The sequence below is a fragment of the Fusarium keratoplasticum genome, chromosome 2, assembly GCF_025433545.1.
Source record: "Fusarium keratoplasticum isolate Fu6.1 chromosome 2, whole genome shotgun sequence".
Lineage (NCBI taxonomy): Eukaryota > Fungi > Ascomycota > Sordariomycetes > Hypocreales > Nectriaceae > Fusarium > Fusarium keratoplasticum.
Window position 1 is genome coordinate 1,407,307 of NC_070530.1, and position 19,015 is coordinate 1,426,321.

Here is a 19,015-nt window from a genome sequence, read left to right on the forward strand (position 1 = left end):
AGAGGCTTTACGCCTTCAAGCATTTTTGTGACTTTGGCATATTCTTCAAGTTGAATGTGAATAGCTTCAAATCGCACCCTATGTAGGAGCAGGTTGTGTCTCGTTACAACAGCGTAAATTCGTACAGATGATTGGGATATGGAGAGGGTTCAACAGCAGCTCCAACGCCACTTTGGCGCAATAATGTACATATCTTACACCATCCTTGGATGTCTGACTGGGCAGGCTTAGCCTGTCAGCTCCTTGACCAGCTTGGCCAGCTCCTTTCTGTCAACATCCTTGCCCTCGAGAGCACCCGATAGCCGCTTCATGACGTCGCCCATAATAGCCTTGGCCTGAACACCAGCAGCCTTGGAAGCCTCGACGGCGTCCTGAACCAGGGCCTTGAGTTCGGCCTCACCCAGAGTCTGCACGCCGCTGTTGGAGATGTACTCGTCCAGAACCTTGATCTGCTCCTCCTCCTTCTGGACCAGGTCTTCGCGGCCGGCAGCCTTAGCCTCGGCAACGGCGTCAAAGGCTCCCTTCTGGATCTTGCGGATCAAGGCCACGAGCTGCACATCCGTCTTAATGGGGGTCGATGTCTTGGAGGCGTTGAGGTTGGCCGACATGATTGACCGAAGAACGGCTAGGCGGGGGGCATCCTTGGCGCGCATAGCCGTCTTGAGTTCAGATTTGAGCTTGGACAGCAGCGGAGGGGGGGCATCGCCAGCGGGTGTCGAGTAGAAGCGGCAGAGGGAGGCAGATGAGAGTCGGTTGGCGGGTTGTCGGTAGGCCGAGCAAGGCTGAGACGCCCGTAGCGCTCGGAGGAGGTGCATGGAGGGCTTGCACGACATTGTGATCGATGATGCCGTAGGTGAAGGATGGAGGTGTTGGGTCGAGGAAGCCAATTCTAGTCTAAGAAGCGCGGTTGGCGATGGGATGAGAGTGTATGCACCGTGACGATCGAATCTTGAAGTGATGAAAGCTCAAGCTGGATAAGTTGGGAGCTCAAAATTTCCCATGTGCATCTGCGGCGTCAATTGGCGGCTGTGATTTGTCTGCCGGGCCCTAGCGGTGTGCAACGGCCTGTAGGGCGGCGTGGGAGTGGGCGTGGGCGGGCTTGTACTGTAGGGGCGGCCCAGGCCAGTGCACTGGGCTACTGGGCGATTACGGGGGAGACGGTTTCGGAAATTTTCGAGATAATCAATACAGGGGGTGTTTGATGGTTCATTGGCTCATTCCGAGAGCCTGGATTCTGGTGTGCTTTGTCCTCCGCATATCCCACGTACTCGTCATCACCATTTCGGGTTCCCAGGAGAAAATGTCCAGCAAACATCCGTCCTTGCCGTTGTTGATGATGGCTGACAAGACCTTCCAGCACGCTAAATCACCTGATCTTTGGTGCACCCAGCCTCCCATGCGTTGACAAGGGTCGGGGATGATTCCGTTGATATTGCATCCCACTAGGGTTCCGCGCTAGCTTCACCAGAGGGGGACAGATCAAGGGGAGGCTCGAGGGCATCAGCGACAGATGACGCAGCTGGACTCGGTGACAGCTGCACTTGTCAACGGCCCTGACGGTCCTGACAAGCTCCACCGCCTCTGAGCTCGCTAGAATAGCACTATTGGGCATCGAGGCCTTGGCCGGAGCCCGGTAGTTGACTGCCATGGATGATCTCCTCGGAAACCCAGTCCCTTACCAGGCAACGTAGGTGGAGATGGGGAGATGAACACATCGATAGATCCCTCGTGGAAGGGACCTGACCGACCAGGGATTGTAAAAAAAGAGACGAGATCGTGATCACCTATCGTGCCCGTTCCGTTCGGGAGAGGTGGGTTCTCGTGCGTGTGGTGGATAAGAAGGGGAACGGCCCGGCCATGGATCGCTCACTACCTTGCTTGACCATCTTGCTCCCACGCTCCTGGTCCATTCATGAGTCGTCCCTCTGCGGCTCGACCTCCATCCGTGGTGGACACGGAGACGGGGACGGGCACTTCCCTGGGTAGGTGTGGTCCCTCGAGTCGCAGCGGGCAGGCCAAGTCTCCAGCTGTTCCCTCACCGGGTCCCAGCCAGCCGGTACCGAGCCTCCATGGGGCCAGCCGTTGCGAGTCACTCCCTGGAAGCAATAAGAAGGGATGAGCAGCCACTTTGTAGAGCCGTATATGGATCTTCCTGTTTACCTGGATCTTTAAGTCCGAGCACCTGCATCAACCCAAGGAACCTGCTCCCCTTCTCCCGTGACTAGGCTCTTTCCTTCACTCGCACCCCGAGGTTGGGCCTTCCTACCTCCTAGGTTGGGTTGCCTCCTCTGACTTGGTGTGTTCTCATCGTGCCTTCCTGCACTAGGTATCCGTTTGACGGCGCGCCACATCCGCCTGCCTCCCCAGCCATACAAACCTTCTTTCAACGACCCATCAAGGCGCGTCGAGACGCATTTACAACCTCTCGCCCCCTTCTCCTGGTCATCTTCATCTATTTCCATCCGTCCCCTCAAGTCAATGAAAGGCGCCTGTCCCTTTCCCGGCGCTTGCATGCAGTCCCCTGCGCACCGCCGTCGCCCCACGGCCTTTCCAGACGCTTCTGTTGGGCTTCGTATCGCCTATCCTCGACGTGGTTTCCTCCCAATACATACATATCTGGTGTCCAATGGTCAACATCGCACTTCAATCAAGCAGCCAAGACACATCCGACTTACATGGGGAAGTAAGCCTATCAGCCGTAGTCACGTCTACCATGTTAGACCTCTGACTTTCGACCAAGTTTCAGGTTTGAAAAATCAGGGGGTGTTCACCTTGAATGCCGGGTTGCCGGCCTCGCTCCTTGCTTGGGCAACCAGGAGCTGAAAATCGTTAAACGACATCCTACCAAGAGCTTAGCAAACACGTGGTACCCCAGAGTTCAACTGACACCGACGCACCCTAGGAACTGTGTGAAGGGGTAGAGTGCCAGCGAGTATAGGAGCTGATTCACGTTTTCGTTGTTCGACCATCCGATCTCATACTCTCGAGCATCTGCAGTGCCATGATCAGCATCATCCCGACAACAAAGTTATCACCTGTGTCCTACCGTTTGACCAAGCACACATCGGCAAGGTCAACAACCTCGATTCGACTTCGGTAAACCCCGCACTCCTCATCCAGGTTGCCATCTGCAATGGTGCCCGGGGGTCTTTGTACGGCTGTTGGCTCTGCAGATACCGCCTCGACCACCGTGACAGAGCGTGGTCTGGATGCAATGGTTATTACGGTCGACAACCCCTTGTTTGAAGATTGGGAGGCTTGCCTCGAGTTAATGTTCCGTTGTCCGACTGTGCGTTGAAGTATATCTCGACCATCTGACACCAGCCGCCCGGCCTCAGTACCCGAAATATGTCTCGAATATAGCTTCGCCATCGATTCGCGTGTATTCCGCCTGCCACCATCTGACTATGGACAACATCAAAGTGGTTGGATTGGAATGTGAACCTATGCCGGGTCATGACTTAGCGCTTTCCTCTTGGTTCGTTCTTGGACGACCTACCTTCCGTTGAGGTCATCGACCTGGAGCTCCATGTTGTCGGGTGGACTCTCAGGGATCACATGCGGGCTTATGTCGATTCCGAGGACCTGTCGATGACGATCAGTGCCCATTACCATCTCTAAACATGGTCGTAAGGAACAAAACGACTCCTTTGGCACCGGCGACTTAGCAGCCCCCAGCCCCTGGCTGCCAGTCCCTCTCGGCCAGAGCTCTGCTTGGATGTTCTTAGACAAGTGTTACGGGGGCTGGGTGTTGGGCAAAACGGTCGATCTCGCTGCGTCGTACCCAGAGTGGTGTGCCAAGTCCTCTTCGATCAGGACGCCTCGCAGGGACCGCGTGTAACGAGAAACAAGGAGCGTCGGACCGGGGAAAACGACTTACCTCAGCATCAGGATACTGCGAAGCAACCTCCATAGCCCAGTCCCCAGGGCCACAACCGCAGTCAAGAATTCTTCTCGGAGACCTGATGGGCGGGAATATTAGACGGTTGTCGAAGAGTCTGTTGAGCACCCCGTGCATCAGCTCGAGGCGTGAAATTTCGTCCTAAACCGGTGTGACATGCTCCGTTAACGATTTAGTTGTCTTGACTACCGGAAGTTGTCCTACCTCGTCGATCGGTGCAAAATAGACTCCGTTTGTTAGGGCGTAATGTTGATAACTGCGGCCATAGTGTTCAATGGTCTCGGTAAACGTCTCGTCAAGGGGCACGGTTCCGTCTCTTTTGAAAGGGGGGGAGGGGCTTAGCGAGTTCTTCACACCCAGAGATCTTGGTTGTCTTACTCGGCTTCCATGGTTCAAGATTGTTTTCCAAACTGCGTCGCCTTTGGAAAGCTCACGAGTGGTTTTGGTGTTTGTCTGCGAGAGACGATAAAGGTAAGTCGATTTAACTTCCTTCTAAGGGGAATTTGGGCCACTATCAAGTGTTAGGAAATCATGTGGTACCCTGAGCGTGGCCCGAGTCCACACGTCAAGAGCCACCCTGGTGCCGGGATGCAGTCTCCAAAGACATATCAGGGCTTATGGAGGCTCTTGCATACAACGGCCTTGCGTAGCACTTACGGGCACCGCGAGGCTTTCTGGGACAATGCGGAGATGACTTGGCCAACAGCCAAGCAGATTGGTCGAGAAAGTGTTGTTTCCCAAGGTTCTACTGCCGATCTTGACCTCTGAGAGCTCTATTGCTTGAGTCCACCTCAGCATCAGGGATTACCCGCAGACCTACGGCTGTGGGCTATTTCTATATGTGCAATGACCCGAGGCGAATAAGCTGGGGCTGGAATCGGAGTCAAGAGCAAGACGGCTTGCTACCTGGGATCAAAGTTGATGTCCCTTGAACTGTTGCGAGGGATGGGCCAACAGGCTCAATCCGATGCCCAACCGACCTCAAAGAGCAGTAGGCAACAACGCTCTAATCAGGTATGATCGATCTCCTGGTGCGAAGGAGCCGGGATGGGATGAAAATGGACGAAACTGGCCGGGATACTTCTAGGATTGCCTCATCGTCGACTTCTCTATGGCTCCATGCTTGGACGACGACACTGGTTCCACTCTTAGTGGAGGGGTTGGTGTGCCGCATGTTCAGACATGATTGCGGTCGAATACAGATGCAGCATTTCCAGGGTCTCATTCCCTTCAAGCTCCATTGGAGCCACCCAAAGTGCCCATTCCTGGGCAGAAGCCCTCCCACCATCTCAGATCCATACATCTGTTTTTCGGGAATCCTGCGGAACCTGCGGATGGCTTGGAGCTACGAGCTACCCATAGAGAGGGGGGATGCGAACTGTTTCACGTCGATGGCGAGGCTGTCTCTCCCCCACGCCAGCGGCTGTGTGTGCTACCAGACGCCGCCCCCCCAAAGATGGCACTTTACGAGGGAGGTGTGGTTCACACCTTGTGTTATGACGTTCTGCAGCGGGTGAGGGAAGATCTCCTGTGGTCACTTGAGTGACCACTTGGGGGCATAGTCCAATGGCAGACCATGTCAATACCGAGGACATGGACTTGGGACCTCAGGACAAAGACGGGCTGAATCCGCCGCGCCGCCATCTTCGGAGCTTTGCTATACTGGGTGACTGGCTATACTGGCTAAACTGGAAAGCGGTTTAACCAGCATGGATAAAGCACGGGCACGGGGATAGCCCTGCTTACTTACCCCATGATTTCCTCCAGAGGCAATCTCAGGATGCGAGGGACCGCGGTGGAAGCGACAGAGGAGGACGGCATGTCCAGAAACGAGGCACGATGATGGAGGGAGGCCATCGTCTGGCCTCAGGGGCACCGTGACCGATCCACCCTGGGAGTCTTGGGGGCCTCTCAAAGTCAAGCAAGGGAAATTCCAGGACCACGGGCACGAAGCTTCATCTCTTCACCGCCTCCTGTGTCCACAGCTAGGCCGACTACGGGCCCTCGACCAGCAGGCAGGTCAATATGCACCCTCTGGAGACAGGAGAATTCTAGTGGTAGGAAGGGAAGAGGAAGGAGGCCTCATGGCCACATTGGCGTTGGCAATGGGCCGCTAAGTTGCATCGGGCTGCGGGCTCTCGCGGCTGGTGTGCAGGTTCTTTTTGTGCCCCCCATCGGCTCGCCCTTACTTGTGGCCAACATCATACGACGTGTCGATTCCTTGACCGACATCAGCGGCTTGGAAACTGTACAAAGGCATCCGTCGATGGAACAAACGAGACGGACTCGCGCCGCTCTAGCTGCTTGTGCTTGTCGACGGCCCGCTGCAGGTCGCAGGACGGCAGAGGTGGTGGGACATGGGCAAGCCAGAGCTCCTCTCCGAGTTCGCGGCCATGCCTCTAACCGCTCTGACACTGTTTCAAGGACCCTGGAAAGGCAACTCTGGAACCGGGAGTCTGGTGCAGTCGAGGGTTAGCGGTACTGGTGGGTTTCCTTGGAAGGCCATTCCTTACCCCTACTCCCGCATCCCCACACAGGGGGTTCCCGACAAGCTCAACCTCATCTGGACATGACCGGCCTGCTGGAGCTGCCCACGGCAGAGAAGGACCGAGGCATGATGGAGCCGGGCCAGGCAGTGCCTTGTCATGGACTGTGCGTATCTGCCGAGGACAAAAGGCCCGCGAGTCCCAGGATGGGAGAAAAGACATGGAAGAGTGAGTCTTGGATACAACTCGACAGCAGCGAGACAAGACAAGACGAAACAACCACGGCGCTGGGCCATCCATGATCACACCAGCGCGGGTAGCTAGAGCGAAACAAGACTCGCATGCGATCAGCAAACGATTACGAGATAATATTGCATTAGATGGCACGGCGGACTCCCGCAACGTTGCGGACGTTATCACGCCCAGAGGCGTCCCATCACTCCGGTACCCACACCCAATCTTGTACGGCCGCTACGGCCCGCCAGCATGGAGTCTTGTGGGGGACAGGAAGCACCGAATTCCAAGAATTCCAGGCAGGGCTGCACGCCAGAGGAGGATCGTCGACTGATTGCGACCTCTCTGACCACCTGCTAAGGAAAGGCTGCACGGAGGCTAATGCCAGCGGTTTAGTTAGGGAGGCCATCCTTGCCAGACCGGTGTGTTAGCCGCGGTCTCCCATGGGAAATGCTCAAAAGACGACGAAGCGACGCCGTTTCCGCGAGACATGGATGCTACTTTGCTTGAAAAGGGATAACTGCTCGGTGTGCCTTTCCGTCCGTCTCCCTGAGGGGGTTGGTCCAAGGTGCTCGTGCGCTACATATCGCTGGTGCCACAAGAGACAGGGGAACCATGCTCGAGCCACGGCTTGCCGACCCAGACTCTCGGGTTTTTGACCAGAGAGTCGGGAAACCGGTGGGCTATGCTGGACGCTGGACACGCGGGATGACGGGAGGAGCGGGAAACGAGGGTCGGCCACGGCCACGGCCACGGCCAACAGCTCGCTTCGCAGGCGCAGTAGGCCAGCCATCCATTGACTTGACTTGGCTGTTCAGCCCTTGGACACCCTCCGTCCGACCCTCTGGGACCGACCTCTGAGTCCCACGTGCGGCATGCTTCCTCTGGAATCCATCCATCCACCCACTGAGCAAAGCAGAGCAGAGCTGAGCTGCACTGTTACAGCCGCATTTTCATTTAGATGTAACCGAGCTAAAGGGGGTCGACAGTCGGACCCGAACCGAAAGAGGATATCATCCAGAAGACGCTGACACGCTCGAGGCTGTTCTATTTTGACTAACTACATGTCTTTCTTTGTTCATGGATCCTTTTTCCTTCCCATGGATGCATATCAACCGTCATGACGCGTTTAAAATTGCCTTCCCACCAGACCCGAGACACAATCAAACAAGACCGGAGCAAACAAGAAAAAAAGGACCGCAAGACGCCCATTGGAAATACTGTACAACATGACAGGTCAGCTCTCGACCCCGCTCACTCTGCGCCCACCATCGCTTCGCTGTCTTGTCCCCAATCTACTGCTACCTATGTGCTGTATGCAGGTCAACTTGAATTTCTTTTCATTTCCTGGCCGGTCCTCTTTCCCCTTTCCTCTGCAGCTTGAACTGTACTGTACCATACCGCACTGCGTCCTCCTTTCCTGGGGTAAGGCGGAAGGAAAGGGGAGGGGGTTCATCAAATGGATGAGGCCCCCCAGTTGATAGGTCGGTCGGCTTGAGAGTTTGAGACACCTTCATCAGCCGCTCTCATGCATGATAAGCTCGAATAAGCAAGACACGCAAACAGCATGTCGGCGAAGCCCTGAGGCTGGCCAGCAACGGAACGAACCCCTGGAGGCCCAAAATTAAGGTGCTCTAAAGACATGGGTCGTGATCTCATACGACGGCGCGCGTTGGGATGGTTACAACGTGGCGGCTGTGGCTGGAGTAGAGCACACGCTTTCACGCGCCCGAGCCCCGTCGCGGCCACCAACAGTCGCAGTCGCGTTGGAACTCGAGCCAACACCGCCGAGGCTCAGTTGAACTGGATGCTCAGTCGGTTGGGTTGGACGCGCTCACCAACACGTAAAGACGGGGTTCCTGCTCTTGACAGCCTCGAGGCGCTCCACGATGACCTTGCGTTGGTTGCCCATCTGACCCTCGGCCGCGGCATAGCCGAGGTCGCCCTCCAGGTCGTCAGTATAGGCCTCGTGGATGTCTCCATAGTACTGCTGCGCAATGGCGTTGCTGTTGCGCCGTGCAGCGGTATTGGCGAACGAGTACCTCCGCTGCTGCCGCGACGTCTGCTGACGTGCTGGCTCGTACATATTGAGCGCCCGTACAGGCCCTTGGTAACTGTTTCTAAACCCGCCTGCCTGGATGGTGGGACGCTCGTTCAGCTCCCCGCCACGCTGCTGCTGCCCCGCAGGTCCCAGGAAGTTGGAATCGCTCGAAGGGACCTCATCAGGTGATTGGGCTGTCTCGCCTGTTGGAGAAGCAAGCTCGAACCGACCGGGATGAGGCATATCTGCTGGGGCACTGGCAAGTCCGAGGAGATCCTCAATGGGAGGGTTGTTGGCTGGAGCCGAGCTCGCGATGTCGGCCTCGTCCATAGACTGGCGGACGTGGGGGTTGCGGCGGACTTCAGACGATGTAGCACGCATTGGGACCGCAACGGGGACGTCAACCAGGTCGTCCCAGACGCAGACTCGAGCTCGGCGGGTGAGTTCGAGAGGGCCATGGTCAGGCGTCTTTAGCGTCTCGACGACATTCCACGCCTGACCCTTCATGACGGCAATCTGCTTGGCAAACATGCGCTCCTGGAAGTCAACATCCATCTGGAACACCCTCTTCAGAGCAAGAGTTGTTTGACTCCACCATGTGGTGGATGTGAGCAGAGGTAAAAAGTGATCCCGTGTCTTTTGGGAAAAGGGTCTACCGATGAGGTCGACAGGTAAGAAGAGCCAGCCAAAGGGGAAGCTAACATGGAGGGTTAGCATATCTTATGATAACGAGGAACCAGCTTCAGAGTCTGTTCTTACCTTCTCCAAGCATCTGGGTGCTTCCAAGGCCACGAAAGCGAGTTATCGATAGCGCCGATGCTGATGGTGGGCTCATTCCCCGTGTATTGCCGGTTGGAGGCACTCATCGGTTTCTGTGTCTTGTAGGGGTATGATGCTCTTGTAGCACGAGGGGCCTGCTGTGAGAGATCAACAGGGCGGGGGCCCTCTTCCTCAACGACCGGCTCCATGTTCAAGTGAATTGGATCCGAGGCTATAGAGGCCTTGCCGGCTTCCCAGTCGACCTTGATCATCCAATTGTCGAGGCCACGATCAGTGTTTCGCATGATGTAGTCGAGGATGACCAATTTTTCGAGCTCCTCGCGCAAGGATTCTTTGAGGTTTTCCGTCCAGATGAAGTTCTCAGGGCCCAAGAGATGATCGTCCTGGCCTTGCTCGTCATCACTGGCGTACGCATCATCCGGCGAGGCATTCCCTGAAGGACGACAGCTCTCAGTCCACCTCCTCCTCTTCTTGTTTTGTCCATCATTTGTCCGGAACCCTGACCAATACTGATCCGGCCAGGGATGTTCACGCAGGAACACATTTGCGTCCTTGAAGCCCTTGAGGAAGACCTGGAAGCTGCCGGGCTTTGCAGGAAGAGGCCTCTTCTTTCGATTGAACTTTCGTCGATCCCAGAACGGGTAGTGAAAGGATTTGGAGGATAGCCAAACAACATCGGTATATGGGACGAGATGTGTTCTCAACTGGCAATCGAGGACATAAGCAGCGGCTTCACTGACATAGGACAAGTTGGGAATAAGACTGGGGAGGAGTTAGCAACGCTTAAAAGGAGGGGGCGAATAATACATACCAAGCTCGTCCAAAGCAGCAAGGGAACAGGTTCCGATGAATCCACTTGTTCCATTTGGGGTTTCCTGCCGCGTAGGGCTCCTCGTCTTTGGGCTTGAACACGCCTACAATCTTTCCGTCTGGGTTCCGCGCGAAGTAACTACCTGAGCTACCCTGTGAGATCATACTCGGGTGAATCTCTTGCCGAATGGCAGTTCGAACGCTCTCGACGATAGTCTCGAATTCGGCCTTTGTCATAAAACCTTCTTGAAACTCGGCCATGCTCTCAGCAGTAACAGGGCGAACACCTTCTGGAGGCTGGAAGACTGAGTAATGGATCTCGAGACGTTCCTCTTCGCCAGGTTGATTCCTGCCCTTGCGCTTGAAACGGGAGGCGATTTCGTCGGCCCAGCGCTCGAGCCGCGCATTGATGGCCTTAAGGTCGACACCGGAGCTACTACCGGCACGGTGACGGAACTTGGGCCTTGAGGCTGAGACGAAGGACTTGGGGCTGGCCATGCCAGAACGATGGCGCGGCTGGTTGACGGGGGCATATCGGGGCGCGGCGGCCGGCTGCAGCGAAGCGTAGGATTGGGAGAGGGGATCATCCTCGGAGTCGGAGCTGAGGTCGTCGGCCTGGGCGAGGCGTTCGTAGCCCGTTGTCGCCGGACGGGATCGAGGCATGGTTGCGGAGGAGAGGATTCGACGTTGGTTTAGGGGTTTTGCAGGGCCATTCCTTATCGATGGAGGTAGAAACGCAGATTAGATGGCGGCGAGCAAATTCGTTCCGTTGTCCGATGGTGGCAGCGCGCGCTATGGCAGGATGAAAAGGGGCGGATTATTTTGATTCCTGGGACGGGGACGGGAGGATGGGCGAGGGTATGAGCAGCAAGGGGATTTTAAAAGGAGTAAGCCAAAAAGAGGAACAGAGAAAGGTAAAGGGTGATAAGATTTAAAGGTGAAGAAGAGGAAGAAGGAAGCAACAGCAGCCAGTAGACGCGTTGTCGCTGTCACCAACTGAAGTGAGGCTCCTGAAATGACGACGGCACAGTGATGGTCTGAGTGTTGGTAGGTTGTTCACCAGTTGCAGGTTTGGGAGCTGGCACATGTTGTCATCCAATGGCGTCCTCCAGGCTCGCGTGGCCACCTCCTTCCTGTTTTCCAGCTTGTGACAGGAACGGAAACGGGAGGAGCAAGGACTCCGGGTGGGTACGTACCCCTGAGCCGGAAGCGGAAAAAAACAAACAGTCATGAACGCTGCTTACAGATCGAGGCGAGTGTGTAATTAGGATGTGATCTGTTGGAATTTATGACTTGATAGTGAAATTCAATCTCATGTGATTACGCATCGAGAGTTGCTTCATTTGCCTATGGTTTTGACCATCATCCTATATGCCAAGAGACCCAAGGCAGACGATAGGAGATCAAGCTGTCTCCGTGATGTGCCGTCTATTTTTTTCAAGTTCGAAATGCATTGGTTATCGGCCCCGGAACTCGACACCCCCGAGGACACCGGGCTGAGACTCGTTTCCGCCGACACGGCGCAACGGCCGATTAGCGATTGGCACCCTTTCAAGCCGCCCTGGACTCGCGAAGCAAAAAAAAAAAAGAAGAATACCTGGCTTCGAGTTTAAATGGGGTGCCTGCCTGCTTGGCTCCAAGCCATCATCATATCTGCCTGCCACCGTGGGACAAGCCATTCTCGTTTCCCATCACAACCTCGATGACAGCTCACGGCTTTCCGGCTTTGTTGCTGCTGCTTGGAATAAGCTCGCAGGCGGGCTGCCGCATCTGCCCTATCACAGCCAGCAGACTCTATGCCTGGCCAGCGCAAATGGACCAGTCTCGACCCATTGACACCAGCGTGTTTGCTCCTCAAGGCGGCAGAAACCCCCAAGGTTTCCCTCAGGCGAGAAGGGCCACTTGCTAGAACGGCTTTGGTTTAACTGCTGGGGGAATAAACGCCTTTGAAGGATTCCAAGCCGACGCCACCTCGAGGCGGCCATGCTGAGACAACCAACGAGCGATGCATCTCAGGTGCCCTGGGCGCTAAGAGAGCCCTCTGATCGACGGGTGAGGGTGTGGTGGAGGAATTGAACCGAGTCACCTTGTGAGCCTCCTCGGCCGAGGTGCTGATGATGACGAGAACCGCCAAGCCACGGTGACGGATATGGCTACAGAGTGTGAATATGGACTGTTTCTACTATCTCGTCGAGCCTCGAGGCAGTGTTACGTAGACGAGACTGTGCATCCTGCTGATGGGTAGCAATGCACACCAAAACACATGTTTTCTCGTACCGCACCGTACCGGCAGCAGGCCAGGCTGCCCAGGTACAGAGGGCACCTGAGCACGTTTTGTAGGTTTCCCGACGTTGGCTGATACGTCATGACATGCGTTCGTCATGTTTCGTAAGCACCAGCTGGGAGATGATCGTCCGGTGATTCACCCCCGACGGCATCTGTCTGGGGTAGCACTCGACCAAGTCCTTTGGAGCAAGCCGGCTCTGCTTGAGACGACGCTACTGTACTGTCCTCTCGGGGCATCCAATCCAAGGTCTACACACACGGGCTGACAGGATTTCGTAACTTACTTACAGTGCTGAGTGTGCATGGTAGCAGCAACGGCCAGCACGCGGGGAAGTGCTGCCGTCAAGTTGAACTGACGGCTTGCCACATCCCTCCATCCCGTGCAAGACAGATGCTGCTGTCCAACTCCCGATCCGACTAATCAAGACAGAGTTCAGCCCCCGCGGATTTGGGCTGATGCTTGGGGTTGCACATCACATCCTAACACACGTCGTGGAGCCATCCTCTTCCCAATCGACGAGTTCTGAAGCATTGCATAGCATTGCATTGCAGTTAATTTGGAACGACTGGGATTGTCGTCAATGGAAGGCTTCCAGGGTCCAGGAGAAGCATCCATGACAAGGCAGGGGGGTAAGAAAGTAAGGCGACCCAGACCCCAAAACATTCATGGGAGACACACAGAGCGAAAGGCAAAAAGGCAAAGGGTCCCGAGCCAAGCAACAACCCCATTCCATCATATGACTGACATTTGACGCCCTGAGGATCTTGCTTCTTTTTTCCTTACGCTTCTTCGCTTCCAATTCGCCTGCTGACGGGACGGATGTCAATGCCGTACCGCACCGCACCCCCTCAATCCCATCCCATCCACATCCCTTGGCCTCCTCTCCATCAATTCGTTCCCCCTTTTGTTTGTTTTACCCTGCAACTATTTATAATGTCGAGGGAGGCCCAACTTTTTCCCCCTACTCTTGCCATTTTTCACGAGTTGCACAAAAACAAACGTACATGCCGCTGCCACGTCTCCCTGCATCAGACGACTCCATCCCTAGAGGTAGTCTGTTGTTCCTCGAGTGATCCAACAAACAATACAAAGAGACTCCTTATATAATACTCTCCTTGTCTTGTTTATTCCGTTTTGATCATCAATTCACCACCTCTCGCTTCCACTCTGTGCCTTTCCCTCTCGCCTTGTCCGTATCTACACTCGCACCGTATCCTACCTACAACTCCATTATCTTCTACTTCGCCAAGGAGCCAAGGCACAATGTCGGCGAGAGTCGCACCCGGCAGCTCCTCCTTTGCCGAACCACCTACCATTGTCTCTCCCGCTGCCGACCACGATGGCATGCGAGGCCGCAAGAGGGAGCGAAGCATGACCCGTGGCGGCAACGTCCGCTCAATCCGCTGTGCGCCCTCGGATGAATCGAGCACCCTCCGAGGACGTTCTCGCCGCCGCGCAGTGTCCCCCTCTCTCGGCTACACATCACGGGCCTCGTCCCCGAGGAGGGTTCTGTCGCCAACCAGGCGAAGACTTCTCCACGCCAGGCTCCGCCGCGAGCACTGTCCCTCCCGCGTTGCCTCTCCCATCGAGCAGCAGCGTCCCTTCCGGCGGCGACAACGGACACGGAGCCGAAGTCGGGGACCTCGGCTGGAGATGGAGCTCGAGGCGGCCCGACAGGCCGATGTCCTGTCCGGTCTGCGGAACGAGGTCCGAGCCTCTTCCTCTGACGAGAAGGAAGAGGGCAAAACCGACGAATAAAGGCAACACTATGCCTGCCTACCCACCTATCAACCTACCAGTACATTCATCTCCACTCGTTCCAGATGAACGAAGATGGAAACCAGATCGATACCCACATCATATACCTTAATCTTTGATTGTACGATGACTGGATGCCACCTATTATTCTTCTCTGCCTGTTTCTTTCCCCCTTGATCAAAACGCACGGAGAGCTGGATATCTCACGTGGGGAGTTTCCTTTGTTCGGTAAAACGGATGGCATCTTTTTGGGAACCAATGGATAAGAGGGCGCTATGGGCTTTTGCAATGAAAGATTGTATCCTTGGGCAGCACGATTTTCTTTCCTTTTGTTGTACGATTACGATATTCAAAGCAGCCGAGTTTGACATGGGTCTAACCAGCAAATTGATAAACAATTGAAACAATCACGACTTGCATTTGTCTGTTAGTACCTGTAGTGAAGCCGTTAGTCCAAGGTTGACACTGATTGGTCGCTCCTGCTGACAAGGTCGGGGTCCTGAGTCGAGAACTGTCGAACCGTCAGGCCCGCTATTTCCCGTAGTTGGAGCCTCGCCCATTGGCCATTGACAATTCCATATATTTTTTCTCGCCATGAGAGCGTCCATGGGCTGATGGTGATGATCTTGAAGCTAGGCCCTGGTTAACTTTTTGCTTCTTCTTTTTAACTGCGAGTCTTGTCGGTACAAGGCTCTTAATCAGCCTCCTTTATACCGCTCTGTCGTGTTATCTCGTGCTTAATCAGGCTTCCCCCGCATCCATTTGTTGTGTCTCTCAATCCCTGCACCCCACGAACCGACCTCCCCCTCGCCGAATTTGCTTCTCTCTGCTCTGCTTGCAACTCACCTCAGCATGCTGGCATAAAGCAGATCCCTCTTCGACCCAATGCTTGAACGAACGGCTGCCGGCCTTGAAACGCGCAGCCTCCAGCGCGCCATAAGGCAGTCGCACACGCCCAATCGATCTCGCCAACTGCGCACCGGCTTCTGGCAGCATGGCGCCTCCGCAATCGAGCTCGCCAGCGCCTTGCCCAGCTCGTCGCGAGCTGTCGATGTCGAGGCCGCGAACTCAGACCTAGTCTCCCGCCAGCTGCAGCCGACATTGGTTGCTTCGGCCTTTATGCTCGACTTCCTCTATCCGACTTCGACCCTCCCACTGCTTCGCCAGATATACCCCAAGCTTCCCAGCTCCCAAGCTGGGCAACAAACAGCTGTTGTAACACAGAGACGACCGTTCTCTTCAGAGCCTTCCCCGCCCTCGACCGAAGGAGAAGACGCAAGCACACAGTCCGCATCGACCGCTGCCAGAAACAATGGGGACAAGTCGGAACTTGAGGAAATCCAGGAGCTTTTGGAGGCGGACGGACACCGGTATCAGGATGTCTGGGATCTATACTGTGGAATGAACAACGACCAGCGACGCCCTGTCCGGGGGTTGGTAGTCGAATATCTCTCCAAATCTCACGGAGTCGTCGAGACAGGGAGAGCAGCTTCCGTCTTTCGCCAAATACCCTCAGAAGAATGGACCGAGTCACTCCTGACGGCAGGAATCATTCTATTGCTTCGCGCTGGTGATATGCCATCGGCTGTGGAGTACTTCAGAAAGGGACTTCAGGAGACGGGATTCAGCAATGGCCTCGAGTATCTCATTGCAGACGCCATGAGCTCGCAAAAGTGGGCGGAAACCCTGCAAGTCTGGATCACGTACTGCGAGGAACAGCGCAAGAAGTCACCAGAGGCACCACTCAGCACCGAGCGGCTTCAGCAGCTCGAAACTCTTCCCAACCAAGGAGACCTCTACTTCGCTTTCCGTCAATATCTTGTCACGGAAGAAGGCGCCGAATACTACAAGAAGATCCAGAGCGACGAGGTTTCTAACCTTGCTTTCCGCATCTTTCGGAGACACTTTGCAAGGATGGCACTGTGGGAGCCCTGCCGTCCAGAGCAAGCTGCCATTATTCTTGAGACCCTAAATGATGCCGATCTATACAACGACTACTTTGTTCGCATGTTTGACCGCTGGTACGAGAAACAAGAGACTCGCACCACCATTCAAAAGCTTCCTGTTCTCTACCAGAAGTTCCGGGAGCTCCCTGGCGCAGTACCCGCCATGCCTGTCTTCCGTGGCATGTTCAAGGTCAACTTTCCCAAGAACACACCCAGGCTTGAAGAGCTGCGCCAGGATTGGATGAGAACCAAGGGCGGCCTGAACAAATGGGGCTACGAGAAATTCATGAAGCTGTACGCTTCACAGGGTGACGTTCAAAAGACACGAGACTTATGGAACCAGTACGCTGAAGAGTTCCCCGAAATGCTCAAAACCCCGCGCGGCTTTAGAAGCCCCCTGAATGCTTGTTCCCAAGCTGGGGATGTCCAGGGCGCCTGGGCTGAGCTTGAGAAGATGACGAACGAGTACGGGGTGAGACCGGATATCGACAGTTGGAACACTATGCTCAAAGCTTACATGCGAGTGAGCGACTACGATGGCGTTATGAAATGCTTCGATGAGATCTCGCAGCATCACAAGCCGGATTCCTTCACCTACGCCCATGTCATGGCGATGAGTGCCAAGAAGGGAGACCTGGACACGACCCTGGAATTCCTCAGCCGGTCTCAGCAGATCGGAATGCCCATCAGCAAGGAGATGGCCCTGGCCCTGGTGGTAGCATATTGCCAGAACAACCTCCTCTCCGAGGCAGAGAGCCTGTGTATCGAGCTGACCGAGCGCAAGCTTACTCACTCGGCCATCTGGAACCAGCTCATCAACTTCTACGGCGTCGAGGGCAAGATCGACAAGGTCTATGACCTGCTCCGGCATATGCGGGAGTTTAACGTGGAATGGGACGACGAGACTTATGGGTTCCTTCTTCAGGCTCTCGTCAAGGTCAACCAGATCCATCCCGCCTACTCGCTCTTGAAGCGGGCCGATGAGGAGCAACTCTTCCTCGTCACGCCAGAGCATTTCGCCATCGTCATGGCGGGAGCCGCGCGCGTTGGCGAGTATGAACTAGTCGAGAAAATCCATGCTCGTCTTCAAAAGTCGGAGATGCCCGTCACCTTTGGCGCTCTCGTTGCACTCGTCAGCGCCGCTGCCAAGCGGAAGCCTGGAGAGCAACGGACCAAGAATCTGGCAAATGAGTTTGTCGAACATTTCCGCAAGTCTGTGGAAGCATCCAAGACTGCCGGCCGCCATGCAACTGTCGCCAGTGGTAATGATGATGCGGGCAACATTGCTCGGCTGAGAGAGGAGAGCCAGCATGTTGGAAGAGCTATTGCGCTTCTTGTGGAGCTCCGTGAACTTGGTTCCGCTGAAGAGCTCATGAGCCTGTTTGCCCAAGTGTTCCCCGAGTACCGGAGCCAGGAGCAGTTCCCCCCTACTGTGGTGTCGGCCCTGATGCTTGCGCACTACAGGGAAGAAAAGTATGACGAGGTCCTGGACCTCTGGGACAAGGCCTGGGAGCGCATCCTTGAATCTAGCAAGAAGCCCTCGGGTGAGGGAGTCTTTGCAGGCAGTGAGTATGACCTCGCTCGCATTTTGAATGTCGTCCTGCGGGTGTACAAGGAGAAGGAGGACGCCCAGGGGCTCTCGGACAGCATCGACAAAGTGGTGGGTGCAGGCTTCAAGCTCACAAGGGCTATCTGGGCGTTGGCTATCCGCAACCTGGCCGAGCTGGGCAGATGGGAGCGGGCAATGTATTGGTGTGAGACCATGCTCATGCCAGGCTGGACAGGATGGAACCCGCAGCGATCCAACAAGGAGAAGCGTCACCTCCAGAACACGCGTATCCTCAAGGCGCCCAAGAACGTTGTTTACCGCCTGCAGCAGGATTGGCTTGAGAAACGCAAGATGGCTGCATGGTCTGAGGACATCTCGCGCCAGGTCTCCAGTGTCGAGGAAAAGTACCCCCGTCTGCACCACGCGTTTACCACCTCTGAGATCGAGAGCATGCCTACCACATATGTGATCAACGGCAAGGAGGTGTCTGCCCGTGACCTCGACAAGGTCCTGCAGAGCATGTCCTACCATGAGCTGATGAAGGTCAAGGAGGCCCTCCTTAAGGAACTAGCCAAGGAGAAGAAGCGCGAGCAGGGCCTCGGCATCAAGCACGACCCCAAGAGCCCCGCAGACCTGCAGGAGTGGAAGAGTATGCTGCACAACAAGGTCCGACGGTACGCAGCCATGTGGGCCAAGCGCCGTAGGGAGCAGGCCATGCAGGAGCTGGGCGCAGATGAAGTGGGTGAGGCCAAGATCGAGGCCAAGGACCTTAAGCCAGAGACTCCGGACCAGCAGGCCGCCCGCGAGCGGTTCAGCTACTGGAACGACTTCTGGGACCGGTACGATCAGCGCCCTCACGGCGGCATTCGCCGGAAGAAGACCTACTCGAAGAAGAATCACCACGGCGCCAACACGCGCGGGAAGATGGACAGGACCAAGCCTCCTCCCCTTATCCGGGAGATGGTCTAGTAAATATGGGGAGAAGACTAACCAAAGCCTCGAGGAGAGAAAAACGATGCAAGTTGCATCAGTGTACGAAAAGTCAGAGTTATGAAGGCATGATAAGAGGGGGTAAATGGCATGGATAAATGAAAAGAACCTGTATGTAGATATGTATAACTCTCCTGAGCCTTTGTTGTTGTTGATTCGTGTACAATATACTTGTCTATTGAAACATTCACTACCCAAGTACTGAGATCATGATTCTGAGATATTTCATTGTT

General features: G+C 55.4%; 5 protein-coding genes across 5 annotated transcripts; 2 read left to right on the forward strand and 3 right to left on the reverse strand.

Annotated features, from left to right (window-relative positions):
- Window positions 1-227: 227 nt before the first annotated feature.
- NCS57_00237700 (Altered inheritance of mitochondria protein 41) lies at window positions 228-950 on the reverse strand (the record flags this gene model as incomplete). Its single annotated transcript, XM_053052409.1, has 1 exon — window positions 228-950. The coding sequence occupies exon 1, from the start codon at window positions 831-833 to the stop codon at window positions 228-230; it is 606 nt and encodes a 201-aa protein (XP_052917655.1). The 5' UTR covers window positions 834-950.
- A 1,806-nt stretch (window positions 951-2,756) lies between these two features.
- NCS57_00237800 (uncharacterized protein) lies at window positions 2,757-4,290 on the reverse strand (the record flags this gene model as incomplete). The annotated part of the gene is made up of 7 exons (XM_053052410.1): window positions 2,757-2,841; window positions 2,898-2,991; window positions 3,407-3,444; window positions 3,500-3,585; window positions 3,881-4,042; window positions 4,106-4,217; window positions 4,280-4,290. 7 exons carry the CDS (start codon window positions 4,288-4,290, stop codon window positions 2,757-2,759), a joined length of 588 nt encoding a protein of 195 aa, XP_052917656.1.
- Window positions 4,291-8,455: 4,165 nt separating this feature from the next.
- On the reverse strand, window positions 8,456-10,915 carry NCS57_00237900 (Phosphatidylinositol 4-kinase; the record flags this gene model as incomplete). The annotated part of the gene is made up of 3 exons (XM_053052411.1): window positions 8,456-9,359; window positions 9,422-10,204; window positions 10,254-10,915. 3 exons carry the CDS (start codon window positions 10,913-10,915, stop codon window positions 8,456-8,458), a joined length of 2,349 nt encoding a protein of 782 aa, XP_052917657.1.
- A 2,887-nt stretch (window positions 10,916-13,802) lies between these two features.
- Window positions 13,803-14,297, forward strand: NCS57_00238000 (uncharacterized protein; the record flags this gene model as incomplete). The annotated part of the gene is made up of 1 exon (XM_053052412.1): window positions 13,803-14,297. One exon carries the CDS (start codon window positions 13,803-13,805, stop codon window positions 14,295-14,297), a length of 495 nt encoding a protein of 164 aa, XP_052917658.1.
- Window positions 14,298-15,182: 885 nt separating this feature from the next.
- On the forward strand, window positions 15,183-18,761 carry NCS57_00238100 (uncharacterized protein; the record flags this gene model as incomplete). Its single annotated transcript, XM_053052413.1, has 1 exon — window positions 15,183-18,761. The coding sequence occupies one exon, from the start codon at window positions 15,183-15,185 to the stop codon at window positions 18,759-18,761; it is 3,579 nt and encodes a 1,192-aa protein (XP_052917659.1).
- Window positions 18,762-19,015: the final 254 nt, after the last annotated feature.